Raw genomic sequence first — 17,325 nt, 5'->3', positions numbered from 1 at the left:
AAGGAAGCAATAAAGAACTAGAGGAAAGTTATATGTTTCAACGGTGCTATACTGCACCCTGACTGGCTCGTCTCTTCCTTGTGACCTTCTGTAGACAATTGGACATCCCCTTACAGAAGGGTAACAAGGGTATGACATTTTAAAAGAACTTACCAAGTTTATCTGAGCAGAATAGCTGGGTCACTTGGAAGAATGAATAAATATGATTTAAACACTAGATAGTACAAGGATCTTTTACATTTTAAAGCAAATGATGCCAAATTTCAACTTGAAGTGTGGCTATTATTCAGCCTGTCCAAAGTGCAATGAATTTTCTAGAAGTAGTAGCTTTCTCTGCCCCTGGCGAGATCATATGAGGCTGATAAGTCATCTGTCAGAGAAGTTAAACAACATTTTCTAAACTCTGTTCCCTTCTTGTCAAATATATAGGAACTCTGGTCAGATGAGTATGGAAATGAACAAGTTAAAATTACTATTTTTTATTGCAAGATAACATGATGCCTTTAATATGTGCGCATAGTACTATGATTGTATAAGAGGTGGTAGAAGATAAAATATTAATTTGGCAAATCCCCAAAAAACAGGAGCATAAATCATTTATTCACAATTTTTTGAGAGACTAGTGATCATCTATACCAGTGATTCTTGGCTTTTAGAGAGAAATGCACAACACATCTATCTCTATCTATCTATCTATCTATCTATCTATCTATCTATCTATCTAATCTATCTATAGATGGATCAATCAATAGATAATCATTTTATTGGGAGATTTTACAGCTCTCCTATCAATCCATACATCAATTATAGCAATCACTTTTATGCATATGGTGCCATCATCATTTTCTTTCTTTTTTTTAAATTTTTTTTTATTTTTTGCCATCATTTTCAAAACATTTTCTTCGACTTCAGCAGCTCTTCTTTTTCCCCTCCCTCCCCCATACTTGCACCCTCCCATCCTCATGAGTCCTTGATAAATTATAAATTATTATTATTCTCATATCTTCACCGTCTGCTGTTTCCCTTCACCCACATTTCTGTTGTTTGGCCCCGTGGTGTTAATACATTGATCATTGCAACCGGTTCCTCCTTTCTCCCTCCCTCACCCTCACCTTCTCCCTACCCTCATGGTATCACTAATCCCATTAGTGTACCTGGGGGCGTTATCTGTCCTGGATTCTGTGTGTCGAGAGCTCTTACCTGTACCCATCTACCTGCTCTGGTCTAGTCTGGTTTGCAAGGTAGAACTGGGGTCATGATAGTGGGGGGAGGAAGCATTAAAGAACTAGAGGAAGGTTGTGTTGTTTCCTAGGTGCTGCGCTGCATCCTGGCTGACTTCTGCCTTCCTTGTGACCATTCTTTGAGGGAAATGCACAATATTTTTAAGGGTGACTAATCTGACTCGTGTTGGCAGAATTTCCCAACAACTGGCCGGAGACATAGCAATAATGTCCTTGATGGTTACTGGTGTGCTAGTTAACGTTGCCTGCATGATTTACGGTGATCTTACGGGCTTTGGGATATTTAGATTCCTTAGGGCCAGTTATGGGAGTGGACCTTTAGAACAAAAGCTTTTAAGAGAAGCCTTACCCCAGCATACTTAAACATTTTTTTCTCTTTATGTATTATTAAAAAAGATTTGGATATACTAAACCCTGGGATCTTTGTAGTATATGTCAAGTACAAAAGGTCTTTTTTCCCATTGTATAGCTTATTGTGTGGAAGTTCCCTCTCTTTTATCTCTGAGCTCTAACTTCTGCCACTGTCATGGTTAATTATAGGATTATGCTTTGTCCGTAACTCAGAAGTACTGGGGAGATTGTTAGTTCAGGACCATTGCTCTGCTATCTCTCATATTATCATCATCATTAGTTACCCCCTCCCCCTATTTTGACATTTTACTCCTTTTCTTTTCAGACCTCCCTTTTCTACACGCATCTCCCACTTTGCTCTGTGTTCTCTCACATTCTAACAAATTCATGTCTTTGACCTCTTCTGCATTACTTTTTCCATTAGTCATCATTTTCATTCTTTTACATACAGAAGAACATCTAGTTCCTCGGCATCATTTGTAAAAAAATACTATTCTCTATCGTCTCATCACTGTTGTTGAAACCCAGTTGCTGTCAAGCTAAGGCTTTATTTCTAGACTTGCAGTTTTATTTCTTTGATCTATATGTTTATCCTTAATGATTGTTACCGATTTTTTCCCAACACCCTGAGGTAAGGCTATTGGCACTGTGCGAACTCTGAAAGAAATAAAGAAGTACTCTGAGAATAAGCCTTGCATAAGGAGCCACCAGACAGGTCTTTTTGGAGAGTTCTAGCTCTATCTACTCTACCCCTTTATTTGCAACCTGTTTCACTGTGTGTGTGTGTGTGTGTGTGTGTGTGTGTGTGTGTGAGAGAGAGAGAGAGAGAGATTATCATGTTTTGTTTTTGTTTTTTTAACATTTTATTAGGGGCTCATACAACTGTTATCCCAATCCATACACACATCAATTGTGTAAAGCACATTTGTACATCGTTTCTCAAAACATTTTCTCTCCATTCAAACCCCCGACATTAGGTCCTCATTTTTCCCCTCCCTCCCCGCTCCCCCCTCCCACATGAGCCCTTGATAGTTTATAAATGGGTATTTTGTCATATCTTGCCCTGTCCGACGTCTCCCTTCATCCACTTTTCGGTTGTATGTCCCCCAGGGAGGAGGTCACACACAGTTCCATGTAATCGGTTCCCTGAGATTATCATGTTTTTAAGACTGTCTTAGACTTAGAGCTGGGAAGTAGAGTTTAAAATACAATAAATTAAAACCACAGAATTCACTGTTCTCATTAAGATTGAGCACTCTTTGTTGAATAGTACTCCAAGGTTTTATTTGTTCTCCAGATATTTGAAAAAGTTGATTTTTTGGCAAATTTTATAAAAGGGAGGGGATTTTGGGAGGTCTTTACCATTCCAGATGTATTTCTTCCTGCTAAGCTTAAAATATATATACATATATAAACAACTATGAGCATAAATATAAATATATTTAAATTTCAATATATAATTGCTACTAGTGGTTAGAAAAGAAACATATATGTATATATATCTCTCTTTAATCATAATTCCAGGAGATTCTTCTAAAACTATAATAAAATGCTTATGTGTTAATCTAATTGTTAGGTCTGTGAATGGAATATCAGATGTTGATAAAGTATGCACATTCAATTAAAATGAATGTAAGAATAAACACAGGTATCTGTTAACATTCCTTTTATAGTTTTCTGTGCTTATTTGGTTTCTTTTTTATTTCATTGACTGTATTTTTGTGATAATGTACGCAGGTGATAATGGTGATAGTAAGCATTTTCTTTCTCATACTTCTGAATTCACTTTTCACCTTTTCCCATGTCTCTACTAGATCAGTTCTTCATTTCTACTAGCCATCCTGACCTGTGAGTGGTCACATAGGGTCCCCTTTGACAGGACACTGCTGGCCTTCTAGTATGTCTCCCATAGCAAGTTACTACCTTTGATTGCTTTCTTTTATTACTTAATTTTTCCCCTTATCTGGGCTGAAAGCCCATGATAACTATAATATGTCCTGAAGCATAACTCTGTGCCTGATGAATTAATGTAGGCTGTTATGTACAGCGCTCCCCTTTTTGCCTTATCTTTATTTTCTATTATTATTCAACCATATATTTATCCTCGGAAGGACATTTTATCTATATACAGAAATTATTTGTGTTACTGTATCTGGCAGACTGAAGATTTGGGTGTATTTTTGTTTTGAAGATTTAGGTTCTCATGTATGACGTGCATCAACATTTTAGAATCAGAAATTTAACAATCCTCACTATCTTTTTTTTGTCTTTGTAGTCTTCTTTCATTTTCTGAAAATGACTGCCGTTGTATATCCGCTTTGTGCCCTCCTGCATTTAAAATTTTTCAATCATAATTACTTTTCCAAGCAAATTTCAAATGGTCTTCCAATGAAGGGAAGACCTTCATTGCTACCAGCAATTTTTTGTTAATTGGTTTTTTAATCACAGATATAAAGCTTGTGCATCGATATTTTAATAATCAGCAAATAAAGGTAAAGGTTATTATGGTGGTTCTTGTGATTGATATTTTCTGATTGATAATGGTATCAGTATAAAGAAGTTGGAAATTTTTTGTGTTAACAATAGTAATAACCACAGAAAAACCCCAAACCCACTGCTGTCCAGTTGATTCTGACTATGGTGACCCTATGTAGGATTTCCAATGTTTTGTAAATCTGTATGGTAGCAGACAGACTCATCTTTTTCCTGTGGAGCAGCTGATAAGCCTGAACCAGTTACCCAATAGTGCCATCAGGACTCCTTACAATATTAATAGGTTTTTATTTAGCATATATGCATACATATACCCGCAAACAAACAAATGTGCTAGACATTATTATAAGCAAAACTATCTGTTAGATTGGAATGGCATTGTGCAGTAAGCATTGAATTGCTGCTTGCAAAGCTGGCGGTTCAAAACCATCAGCTGCTCTGTGGGGGAAAGAGTTACCAGTTTCAGAAACACTATAAATGATCACTGTGTTAGTCCGGGTAGACTAGAGAAACAATTTTCAGGGAGACTCATATGTATAGGAAAGAGTAATTATATATGAAGAAAGCATCTCAGCCCAGTTCAGATCAAGTCCCTAAGTTCGATATTAGCCCATAAGTCTGATATTAGCCCATGAATTCCTCTTCAGACTCATGTAGCACATGAAAAGATGCTGAATGCAGGAAGATCACAGGCCAGTGGATGGAAAGCCCTGTGGGTCCCGTGGCATTGGAAACATCTCCAGGGTTCTGACTGCTATCAGCGTGGCCCCATGTAGCTTGCCAACAGGAATGTGAAGCAGAGTGTGTCCTGCCCTCCAGGGAGGAAGAGAGGAAGTCCCAGAATCTTCATGAGAAGGCCACCCCCCAAGGAGGCCTCAATCAGGCTGTGACCTGATGATCAAGTTGACATGAAATTATATAACTACCACATTCACTACGAGTCATAGCAATTTGATGGCAGTCGGGTGTCTGTTCCTGTAATGCCATGCAGTGTTCTAAGCACTATTTAATTTTTATACCAACCTTATGAGTTATGTATTGTTATACACCTCATAGTATAGATAAGGAAAATGAAGCATAGAGTGTAAGTACTCTTTCAGTGTGCTGTATGGCTAGTAAGTGGCAGAGCTAAGATGTAGCACATGGATTCTACATGGATGGTCTCAGAATGAGTAAGACACAGTTGCTGTCTTTAAAAGTTTTACAATCTGAGTAGGGTGGGTACATATATAAATTCCTTAATTTTATGTTGTAATGTAAGTTAAAGCTCATGAAAATGTTGTTTTATCTAATTCATGAGAATAGGCAGGGTTTCCTGGAGGATGAGACATATTAGTTAGACCAGAAGATAAAAACTCACTTTTGGATTTCATGCTGGAGCTATTGGAAATACAGCCTGTAAGACATGCACATAAATTCATAGTGACTAATTGATCAGTATTTGAAACTTGACAACTTTGAGCAAATAAATCTAAAGCAGTACTATTTGTCTCTAAATTAGGGATGTACGTATTAATAGTTTTAAAATTCATCAAAATATTTTTAGGATATTAAATAAAAGCCAGGCCTGAAATTATGTATGAAAGAGGTCATGTTAAAGAAAAAGAAAAAAGTGAAAACTAAATTCATATTGCCTAAGAATTCAGAGATGTGTGAGTGGTTCTTAAAAGGTAGAAACTTTAGTAGAATCCATGTTTGTATAGAATTGTCAATCTGTCTCAAATGTAGTGTATGGTGAATTTAATGTTAACCTATATATGAACATGCCCATGATATTGGAAAGAATGATTTTTCACTGCATTATTTTAAGTATTGAGATTTCACAGTGAACGAGCAAAGGTCTGAGTGGCCGGGCTGACCCTTATCGCAGCTACATCGACCTCTCTCCCCAGGAGAATGCACTATAGAGGAAAGCTCTGAAGATACAGCCGGGGAGAGTGTCAGGTCTTCCTAGACCATGTGGGAGGAAACTGTACAAATATGCCTGATACAATTGACGTATGGACTTGAGTAGAGGCCCAATGTACATATGATACCTTAATACTTAACCTGTAATATATGTACATAGACCTAAATCTCTACCATTAAATACTAATATATTTATATATGTACATGCCTATATTTCTACCTGTATAAGTCTCTCTGTCTGTCTGTCTCTCCCTCTCCTCAATGCAAGAACACTTTGTTCCAATAACCTGGCATTCTGTGATGCTCACCTAAGAACAAGCATTCAATGTACAAACAGAATAAGCATTCTGTTTTGTCTTTTTAGGTTTATTTTGACTTAGTGTTAAATAGTAAAAAATTCAGGGAGGAGAACAGAAGATAGTTTTAATGACAATTAGAAATGATTGGATCAGCAGAAACAGATTCCTTGACTGAGGGGATGCAAGTTGCAGACTTTGTTATAATTAAAAATGACTTGTAATGATATCTTTATTTTATTTCTTTCTAAAAATATACTGTATATCTCTACCCTCTCCCTACCTTCTTTCTATATACTTCTAGAGGCTCCCCTTATCGAGAATCTCCTTTGGGCCATTTTGAAAGCTATGGGGGTACCCCCTTTTTCCAAGCTCAGAAGATGTTTGTAGATATACCAGAAAATACTGTGATATTGGATGAAATTACCCTCCGGCACATGGTCCAAGATTGCACTGCAGTAAAAACTCAGTTACTGAAACTGAAACGTTTGTTGCATCAGGTGAGTAGATACTAAATATTTCAGATTCCGTCTGAATTGCAAATTGATTGGCTTAGAAAATTGTGTTACTAGGTTTCCTGATATCTACTTAGATCTGTAGGAGTCCTTGGTTGGTGTGTATGTTAAGCACCTGACTACTGATAGATCAAAATATTCAGAGGTACATTGCAAATCCAGATTGATAATTAGCTATTCAAGGCCACAGCCATGAAAACTTGCTGGGGCAGTTCTACTCTGCGACACGTGAGGGTGCCGTGAGTTGAATTAGCTCAACAGCCACAGATGTTTCTTTAATTGACATCTCAGAAATAATACATGCATATCGTTTGTGTGCTATATACTGTTTTGAAGGAAAAAACATATTAGTTTTTGCATCAGGTCTTGGTACGGTCTCTAGCATTATACCTAAGGGATATTTGGTAAGTCAACCATTCTGTTTCTGTTTACTCTGTTTTATAGACCCTCCAATGCAAGAGTGTAGTACTAATACCTGTACATTCAGTAATTGATCCCTGCTACTGTAATTTCAGCTAACTAGAGAATGAGAAACCATAGCAGCTTTCATATAGTAGACATATTTTTCTATTAACTTTACCTTTGGTAGGCACATAATTTAAATTTTGGGTGGAGCATTCAGGTTGAACCCCATTTCTTTGATTTTTTTTAATTGAAAAAATTTGCACTTATGACAGTGTTATGATTTTCAGAGTCACATGGTGAGCTTCTGGTAGCACCTGGCTTCACAAGAATTTAGCACAGAGAGATGTAAGATCCAGATGCAAAACAAGAAATCAAGGAGTAAAATGCTAATTAACTCGATACCTTTTACTTGTTGTAAATCTGTATTGTGTTTTGTATACTAGCTATTCTTTCTGCTCACTGGTCACCTTTCTTATTGTTAAGTGTCTTCATGGTAGCTCTAATTCATAGCACATCTATGTACAACAGAATGAAATCCTGCCCAGTCCTGTACCATGGTCACAACTGTTGTTTGAGCCCATTGTTGCAGCCACTGGGTCAGTCTAACTCATTGAGAGCCTTCCTTTTTTTCATCGTTACCATCATGATGTTTTTCTCGGACTGGTCCCACCTGATAATATCCCAAGGACGTGAGACAGAAGTTGCCATTCTCAATTCTAAGACACAATCTTAGCTGTACTTCATAGGAGACAGATTTCCTTTGCTCTTCTGGCAGTCCATGTACTACCAATATTCTTCACAAACACCATAATTCAGACACATCAATTTTTCTATCTTTCTCTTCATTGTGTTGATCTTTGTCTTCATTGTCTAGCTTGCATAGGAGGTGATTAGAAATACAGAGGCTTTGGTCAGGCCCACCTCAGTTCTCAAGGTGACATCTGTCTTTTAGAAAACTCCCCAGAGGTTTGGTGCAGTAGATTTATCCAATGCATTGTGTCCTTTGATTTTGTTTTGTTTTGAAGATCATTTTACTGGGGGCCTTTGCAGTTCTTCTAACAATCCATACACCAATTTTATCAAGCATATTTGTGCATATGTTGCCATCATCATTTTCTAAACATTAACTTTCTATTCGAGCACTTGGTATCAGCTCCTCTTTTCCCCTCCTTCCCCCACCCTGGTGAACCCTTGATAAAATATAAATTATTATTATCTTTATATCTTACACTGGCCACTGTCTCCCTTTACCCACATTTCTGTTGTTTGTCCCCTCCTTTGATTTCCTGAATGTTAATTGTGGATCTAAGTAAAATGAAATCCTTGAAAACCCCATTCTTTTTTCCATTTATCATGATGTTGTCTAATTGTCCATTTGTGAGGACTTTTGCTTTCTTTGCACTGAGTTGTAATTTATATTAAGACCGTAATCCTTGCTTTTCATCAGTGTTTCCAGTCTTTTTCAATTTGAGGAAGCAAGGGGATGTCATCTGCATATTTCAGTTTGTTAATGAATCTTCCTCTACTCTTCCTGCGGCACTTCTCACATTATTTTCTCTATATACAGGTTGAATAAGTATGGGGGAGAATCCAATTAGACTTCAACGTTTCCTGATTTAGAACTATGCAATATTCCCTTGTTCTGTTTGAATCACTGCCTCTTGGTCTTTATACAGGTTTTATCTAATCACAATTATTTTGGAATTCCCTTTATCCTCACATTGTTATGGTACACATAGTCAAATGCAATTGCTTAGGAAATAAATAACAGGTAAAGATATTCCTGGCATTTTCCAATTATAACCAAGATCTATCTTATGTTAGCAGTGATGGAGGGGCAAAGAAAAATGAGCTGATAGCAAAGGCTCAAGTAGAAGGAAAGTGTTTTGAGAATGATGAAGGCAACAAATGTACAAATGTGCTTGACACAATGGATGTACGTATGGATTCTGATAAGAGCTGTAAGAGGCTCCAATAAAATGATTTTTTAAAAAGCAATGATAATCCCTCATTCACACACTCTAAATCCAAAATGAAATTCTGGAAACTCTGTTTATTAACTTCTGCAACCATTTGCTAAAATTACCTTCAGTAAAATTTTATCTATTTGTGATGTTTATCTACGTGTGATACTGTTTGATAATGTCTACACTCTGTTGTGTCCACTTTCTTTGGAATAAGTAAAAATAAGCTTTTGTTTTTCTCTTTAAAAATAATTTTATTGGCATTTGATTCACATATTACACAATAGAATCATTTGACCATATTTTGAAAAATTATGCAATCATCACCAGTTTCCAAACATTTTCTGAAACATTGCAGTTAGCTCTCAATTTCCTCCTATCCTCTTCTTCAGCCCCATCTGTACATAATTATTAATGTAGTTACTGTCTCTGTAAATTTACCTATCTTGCATTTTATATACAGAAAATCATACAAAACACAAACCAGAAACAGAAAATAACCCCAACAACAATGATAAAACAAAACAGAGAAAAGCCTTAATGTAAGAGAAAGCAGAAACTATTAAAAACGGAAACAACTTTAAAATGGTTAACAAGGGAAGCCAACTGATAAGGTGTTACATTTTAATTTAACTGCATATGCAGCCATCATTGACTACGATGCTCTCTGTCTGATAGCAAGGCTGTTCACATCCTTAAACTGTGATGAGAGGGAGCCTTAATCCATGTGGAAACCCTGCAAATGTATTTGGGCCTTCTACTTGTAATTGTGATGGAAGATTGAGACAGCTTATCTAGTGTGGAACAACCTGTTGGTTTGGATTTTTTTTAGCCAATTGGCTGTCTTCCAAATTTCTTGGCATAGACTAGTAAATGATTTCAGAGCTGCATCACTTTGTGGAAGCATTTCAATTGGTTATCCTATCAATTCTTGGAGCCTTGTTTGCTTGTTTTTTCTAATGCTTTCAAAGAATCTTAGTCTTCGTCCTTCGATACCATTGATTTTTGATCATATGCTACTTCTTGAAATAATTGAATGCCCACAAATTATTTTAGTCAGTGCCTCTGTATTCCTTCCATCATCTTTTTATGCTTTCTGCATCATTCACCATTTTCCCAAAGAATTCTTCATTATTGCAACTTGAAGATTAAATGTTTTCTTTTACTTTTTTTCAGCTGTAGATAATGCTGAGTCTGTTCTTTTTGGGTTTCTAACTCCAAGTCTGCACGTTTCACTGTAACGCTCACATTGTCTTCTTGAGCTGCCTTTTGAAATTTTCTGTTTAACACCATTTCCTCCATTCACTTAGCTGCATTGTGTTTTAGAGTTCCTTCTGACATCCACTTTTGTGTCTTATTTTTCTTTTCTTTCATTTTAGTGATATTTTGTTTTCTTTATGTATAATGTTCTCAATGTCATCCTGCAAATCATTGTGTCTTTAGGTACTAGATTTTAATACATAGGTTCCTAGACATATTTGACTGACTACCCTCATTTGGGGTGGGAGGGAAAGATTACTGAGTGCCCCCTGTCAATTAAAACGTTTGTGCCGGAGTTCATATCCTGGGATAAAGTGTAGGTATTTGCTTTTACAGCCCTCCTGGATTATTCCAGAGGTCATTCTCACCCACTTGGGAAGCATTGGACTTTAATACTTCAAAACTCTTCCTAAAATGTTCTCAAAAGTCTGGTGAGCTATACTGAAGGTTATATTTTGGGTCTCGCATATTTGTTTAATTTTCTTAAGCTTCAACCAGAACTTGCATATGAGCAGTTTGTGATCTGCTCCACAGTCAATCCTGGCCTTGTTTAGGCTGATGATATTGAGCTTCTCCGTTGTCTCTTGCCACAGATTTAGTTACTTTGAATTTTGTGTACTCTGCCTGGCAAACTCCACATGCATAGTTACTGTTTATGTTGTTGAAAAAGGGGTTTGTAATGAAGAAGTTGTTGGTTTTGTAAAATTCTATCACGTAGTTTCCAGCTTCACTTCTTTCATCAAGGGTATATTTTTCACATACTTTCACATTCCAGTCAGTGCATCTTGATTGCATGTTTGATCAGTTTCACTGAAGAAATTGGTAGAATTATTTAGTTTCTTTATAATTGACTATTATTGTTGGTTCCTAAGTTTGAATGATAAGTGTATTAACTGATCTTCCTTGACTCTATAGATAGTGTCCTATCACAGGCAGTATTGTGCTTGTATATCTTGAAACACTTTGTGATGAAGAGTGCAGCACTATTCCTCTTGAATGATAAATGCAGCACCATCCTCACCTTTCATAGAATTTTGTTTATTGACATTTTATGAATGACTGCCAAGTAACAGAATTCTTGTTGATCATCATGCTCAATAAGTGCTTCTTAATGTGAAGTATAGGTCTTTTAATATTAGTGATTAGTGTAAATATTCTGTTAAAGGCATGAGAATTGTTTGTTTTAGATTATAAGGACTGCTCCTGTCTAATGTATACACTTTTTAAAAGGAACTATTTTTAAAAGGAAAAATTTCTATGCTAAATTGGTAGCAAGAAAATATATGATCTCTTAGGATCTGAGATTCCTAGACATTCATTTGAAGCAGAGATTCCAAAATTGAAATGCTAAAACTGTGCTTACATCTTAAGATAGTTTAACTGTAGGTAGAATATTGGCTCTGCCATATATATAATATTTCTCTGATGTGTGGACTAGGGAGAGGGTTTTTTTTATTACAGTTTCAGATTAAAAAGGGATGGAAATAACTGACATGTTAAAAATGTATCCGGAGTCAACTATTTTCCTAGTTCTTCCAAGTACCTCCTGTTGTATCTGAGTTTGTTGCCTTGAATTTTGAATAATTTTAAATTAGCAACTATTAAGAGCAGGCCATCTCTGAGAATGAAAGAAAGAGCATAATTCAGGAAAGAGTAAGGGTATTGAAAACAAATGATAAATACCATAAAGACAGAAAAATGTCTTTTAAAAAGTGTTTCAATTCACTTATCATACAATTCAGTAGTTCAATCATACTTAAAAAGTTGTACAATCATTTTCACAAGCAATTTGAGAACATTTACTCCTTTCTTGTATTCATGGTTATCAGTTTCCCATTTCTCCCCAACCTCCCCTGTCATACCCTGCCCCCACCCCTTAAGAATCCTTCAATGCAGTCAGATACTCTATGGCTTTACCCATCCTGGATTTTATATTTTTAAAAAAGTAGACAAAAATTACAGGGGAAAAAAGAATAAAACCACAACATGCTGCATGATAGCAAGGCTATTCAAATCCCTGGTTTATGATCAGAGGGGATTCATTGGAGGGCTAATCTGCGTGTGGACCCTATGAATGGTTTTGTGACTCCTCATATCATCCATAACCTTCTGTAAACCAGGTCTTCACAATTTACGCTCTGATACCATTCCCTTTCAGGTTTGGATTTTATTATTTATAATCGTTGGATCACACAGACTGGTGTGCTTCTTGCATGTGAACTTAGTTGACAACTCACTTAGATGGCTTCTTGTTTTAAGACAAGCTGTTAAGCATGCCCCTAGACACTATTCTTTCTAATAGCTAGGCACCATGTAGTTGCTTTGCCACATTTTGCTTTAGTAACCATATCTTCAATGTTCTCTTCATGTAGAGGGTGAGCATCATCAAGCAGGACCATGTCATAAGAACTAATTGTTCTTAGATTGTGACTAGAATTAAGGGTGAGCCCCAAATCCATTCACATATCTACAAAAAAACAATGTCTTTTGAGGCGCTTTATGTCTTTGCTATCATTTTTACCTCTGGAATTTGAATAATACATACTGATCTAATTGATTTTACTATTTGTTGTACAATAAAAACAAAATTAGGAGACCAAAACTTCATAATCTTAACAGAATATGTTCAAATTTTCCCAAAATACTGATAGAAAACTTTCACAAAAGTTCATGAAAATTACTTAAAATTTTTAAAATATTATTAAATCTTTAGTAATTGATACATTGTATATTTTAAAGAGAAGTTCTGATACTGAAAGGCTTACTAAAAAACCAGCATTTCTATCTACTTCTCCCCCTTAGGCTACCAGTTACTGTATTGAGCTTGTGTAATGGGATGATTGTTCATCCATATATCTTGGTATGGATCTATGAGTATGTACGTCTGCCTGTTCTTTTTTAAAAGAAAAATAAATCTGTCTTTCCCCTTCCTCTGCCTTTGCTAAGACTCTTCTTGGGTTTGTGTTGTAGCTTATCTGAAACACAAGGCAGCTTTGTTGACATCACTAATGATGCTTGTCAACAAAGGTTGTTCATTGGAGCCAGCTCCTCTTCTTGTTGGTCATTTAAACTAGTAGCTGTGTCCATTTCAGCTGCCCTGGAGCTCATAGGAAAATCTCAGTATGTTCAATTTCATGGAAGAACCGGTTGGGTAAGATGGATTTTTTAACAGAATTTTTCAATAGGCTTTCATGTGAGAGAGTTCTAGTACTAGAACTAAAATTTACTTTAATGCTGTGCCAAAGAAATCTTTAATCTGTTTTGTCTTTGGAAAAAAATGTGAAAAGTGATTTGCTGGTCTTCAAATGCACTTAAACTAGAGAAAGTTTCATTCACCTTTCTGAATTTTTAGTAATTTGAATATAGGTAACATGTAATATAAATAAGCTTAAATTCCTAATGAAAACCTGTAGAAATGGCTAAGACAGGTCAATAAAACAGCCCTGGATGATCATTTAACTGCTGTTGAATGAGTAACTTTCTGGACAGTGATATGATATAATATGTATGTGTTTTTTCTGCATCTATGTATTTATTAAATACATTTATACAGTATGCTTAGCGCAATATTCAGCACATAGTAAGTGGTCAATAAGTGTTAGCTCCTTGTTGTATGTGCTGTAAAGCATGAAGAAGCCCTAATGGCACAGTGCGTTAAGTGTTAGGCTGCTAACTGCAGGTTCTCTGGTTCAAATTCCCCAGGCACTCATCAGGAGGAAGATAAAACCGTCTCCTCCTAGAAAAGATTGAGAGTCTTGGACACTTTAAGGAAGGAGCAGTTCTACTCTGCCCTGTAGGGCCATTGTGACTTGACGGTAATGGTGGTTTTGTGAAGCACGAACATTGCAAATGTGATGGCTATTTCTGCAGTGTTCTTTTGAAAAAGCATGTTTTTTGTTTTGTTTTTTTAAATCCTATCCGATGCTTTAAAAAGCTTTTCACAAAGAGTTTCCTAATTTTGACCTAGATTAAATACAAGATGCTAACTTTGGTACCACTCTCAAAGTTCCTGGAAGAGGGGATATGATTTTCTTAGTTGATTCAGTGGAGAGTACACATGTGATTTACTGTAAGCTCTTACACATAATAGAAATAATGCCTTTTCTAGTAACATTTCAAATGTAGATTGTCTTATGAAAAAAGAACTGTTTTATATTTTTTTAGGTATAGCAGTGTTAAATATTAATAGCTCCTAATTTGGGCTATATTATAGAATAATTCTTTCCATTCTCAAAAATACTGTGTGAAATTTTTAAACTATTTTCTTTAGTAGTTTGAAGTCTACTGAGGTTACCTATTTCATCGTTGAGTGGTTCTTAAAGAGCATCCCTATTTCATCTAAGTTGTCAAGTTTGTGTGCATAAGTATTCACATATTTCGCACAGTTACTCACTTATTTACTTCTGACACTTGAGGGGGTTCTTGATGACACTATCCTTACACTCATACTTGATATGTACCTTCTGTACCCTCACCTTCCCTCCACCCTCCCTGTATTGCCACTCTCAGCACTGGTTCTGAAGGAATCATCTGTCTTGGATTCCCTGTGTTTCTAGTTCCCCTCTGTTCCAGTGTACATCCTCTAGTCTCACCAGATTTGTCAGGTAGAATTGGGATCATGATAGTGGGTGGAGAGGAAGCATTTAAGAACTAGAGGAAAGTTGTATGTTTCATCGTTGCTTCCCCTCACCTTGACTGGCTCGTCACCTCCCCGCAGCCCTTCAGTAAAGGGGTGTCCACTTGCCTACAGATGGGCTTTGGGTATCTACTCTGCACTCACCCTCAGTTACAATGATATGATTTTTTGTTCTTTGGTGCCTGATCCCTTTGACACCTCGTGGTCACACAGGCTCGTGTGCTTCTTCCAAGTGGGCTTTGTTGCTTCTGAGCTAGCTGGCTGCTTGTTTATCTTCAAGCCTTTAAGACCCAGATGCTATATAAGACCCAGATAGCCAGGCACCATTATCTTTCTTCACCACATTTGATTATGCATCTATTTGTCTTCAGTGATTGTGTCGGGAAGGTGAGCATCGTGGAATGCTAATTTAATAGAACAGAGGTTCTTGCATTGAGTGAGTACTTGAGTCTAGGTCCAATGTCCATCTGCTGCCTTAATACTAAACCTATAAATATTTGCATGTAGATCTATTTCCCCACCATCCTATATGAATATATTTACATATGTACATGCCTGCATTTAGACCTCTAAATGCCCTTTGCCTCCTAGTTCTTTCCTCTATTTACTTTTACTTTCCTCTCATCCCACTATCATGCTCAGCCTTCATTTGGGTTTCAGTGATTTCTCTGTTACATTGCCCTTGCTGAATCCCTCTGACACTCTCCTTCCCACTAATTTTGGATTATTTGTTGCTCCCTTGTCCCTGGGTTGGTCAACACCACCTCCTTTCCCCCATAGCCCCCTCTCCCATGTCCCCCCGGAACCATCGGACCCGTTGTTTTCTCCTGTAGACTGTTTATCCAGCCTATCTTTTCTAGATGGATTTACAGAGATAATAATATGCATCAAAAAACAAGGCATAGCAAGACGAATCGACAAAAGAGAACACAAGGACAACAAAAAAGAAAGCCAATGACCCAGAAAAGAATAAATTAATGAAAAAGAAAGAAAAACCTGTAAATAGATCAAGGTCTGATTTTTGACCTCTAGGCATGTCCTCCAGTCAAGTCCTATGGGGTGCCACACTCTGCCCCAAATCTATGTGATAGGATTTTCAATGGCTGTTTTTCCAAAGTAGACATCAGGCCTTTTTTCTGAGGCATCCGTGGATGTGCTCGAACCACTCACTAACTTTTTGTTAGCAGAGAGCTTTTGTATTTTCTAGGGACTCCTGTGTTCATTTAGTTAGAAGTGTGGTTTTTTTTACTTCTGAGTATTTTGGAGATAATCCCGTTGCTGCTTATTGCTGCTTAAATTCTATTATGGTGAAAAAGCGTACTTTATGTATTTCTAAATCTTATAAATTGAGCTTCTCCTGTAGGTTCATGTTTATTTGTGTCCAGTGGAACAGTTTTGTCTGGAATTAATTCAGGTAGAAGTGCATGTTTGGAATTATTAATCTTTTGTGTTTATCTTTTCTTTCTGACAGCATGATGGAAGTGGTTCATTACATGATATTCAACTATCATTGCCATCTAGTCCGGAACCAGAAGATAGTGATCAGATATGTAAGGTATGATAAAATTATCATGTGAAATTTTCAACCATAAAGTGATATCAATCTTTATTATTCCAACCATAAAGTGATAGCAATCAAAATGTATAATGTATCGATATTTTGATACCTTGATCTGTTTTCAGTGATATCCTTGTTGCTTTAATTTCAGGTTTTTTCACCAGGAGAATTTGTCCTTGTATTTTTACTGATGCATAATTTTTTTTAAAACTATTACTTTTAAAAGGCAAAGAACTCATTTTAAAATATAATTACCAGTAAAGATCAAAATTGAAAAGGTATTCCTCATCCATAAACTCAACAGAAAAAAAGCATATTAAACAAGAGTTTTTTTGTGTTGTTCATTACTTTCATGTTTAAAAATATAATTATGGAATTTAGGAGCATTTTAATGAGTATTATTAGAAAATTATAGAGCATTTATTAATTTGGTGTTTATTATATAATTTAATAGAACCAAGTATACTAACCATGTTGTGCTAGCATTACCATATCTATTGATTAATTTTCAATTACCATAAATAGGAACTCAGTGTTTCTTAAATACAGTGAACCCTCGCCACTTCGCGCTTCGACTTCCGCGGCTTCACTCTATCGCGGTTTTTGGGTAACAGCGCACGCTCTGTCATTACTGCCACTGATTGGCTCATACTGTACACGCTTCTGTCTGCATCGCTACGTATTGGAGCTACGTATGC

The 17,325-nt window shown here is 36.4% G+C and overlaps 1 protein-coding gene across 5 annotated transcripts in view; it reads left to right on the top strand.

Annotated features, from left to right (window-relative positions):
- Positions 1-17,325, top strand: part of CCSER2 (coiled-coil serine rich protein 2) — a 167,762-nt gene that overhangs the window by 94,287 nt on the left and 56,150 nt on the right. For all 5 annotated transcript variants that reach the window (XM_045293352.1, XM_004712985.3, XM_045293353.1 and 2 more), the window contains 2 exons: positions 6,594-6,789; positions 16,541-16,624. In XM_045293352.1, coding sequence (XP_045149287.1) covers positions 6,594-6,789; positions 16,541-16,624 — 280 coding nt within the window. The remainder of the gene's footprint in view (positions 1-6,593; positions 6,790-16,540; positions 16,625-17,325) is intronic.

The sequence above is a fragment of the Echinops telfairi genome, unplaced genomic scaffold, assembly GCF_000313985.2.
Source record: "Echinops telfairi isolate 266 unplaced genomic scaffold, ASM31398v2 ScPeMD7_2010;HRSCAF=2546, whole genome shotgun sequence".
In the NCBI taxonomy this organism is placed as follows: Eukaryota; Metazoa; Chordata; class Mammalia; order Afrosoricida; family Tenrecidae; genus Echinops; species Echinops telfairi.
The sequence above is the reverse complement of the archived record's forward strand: the minus strand, read 5'-3'. Positions and strand labels throughout refer to the sequence as shown.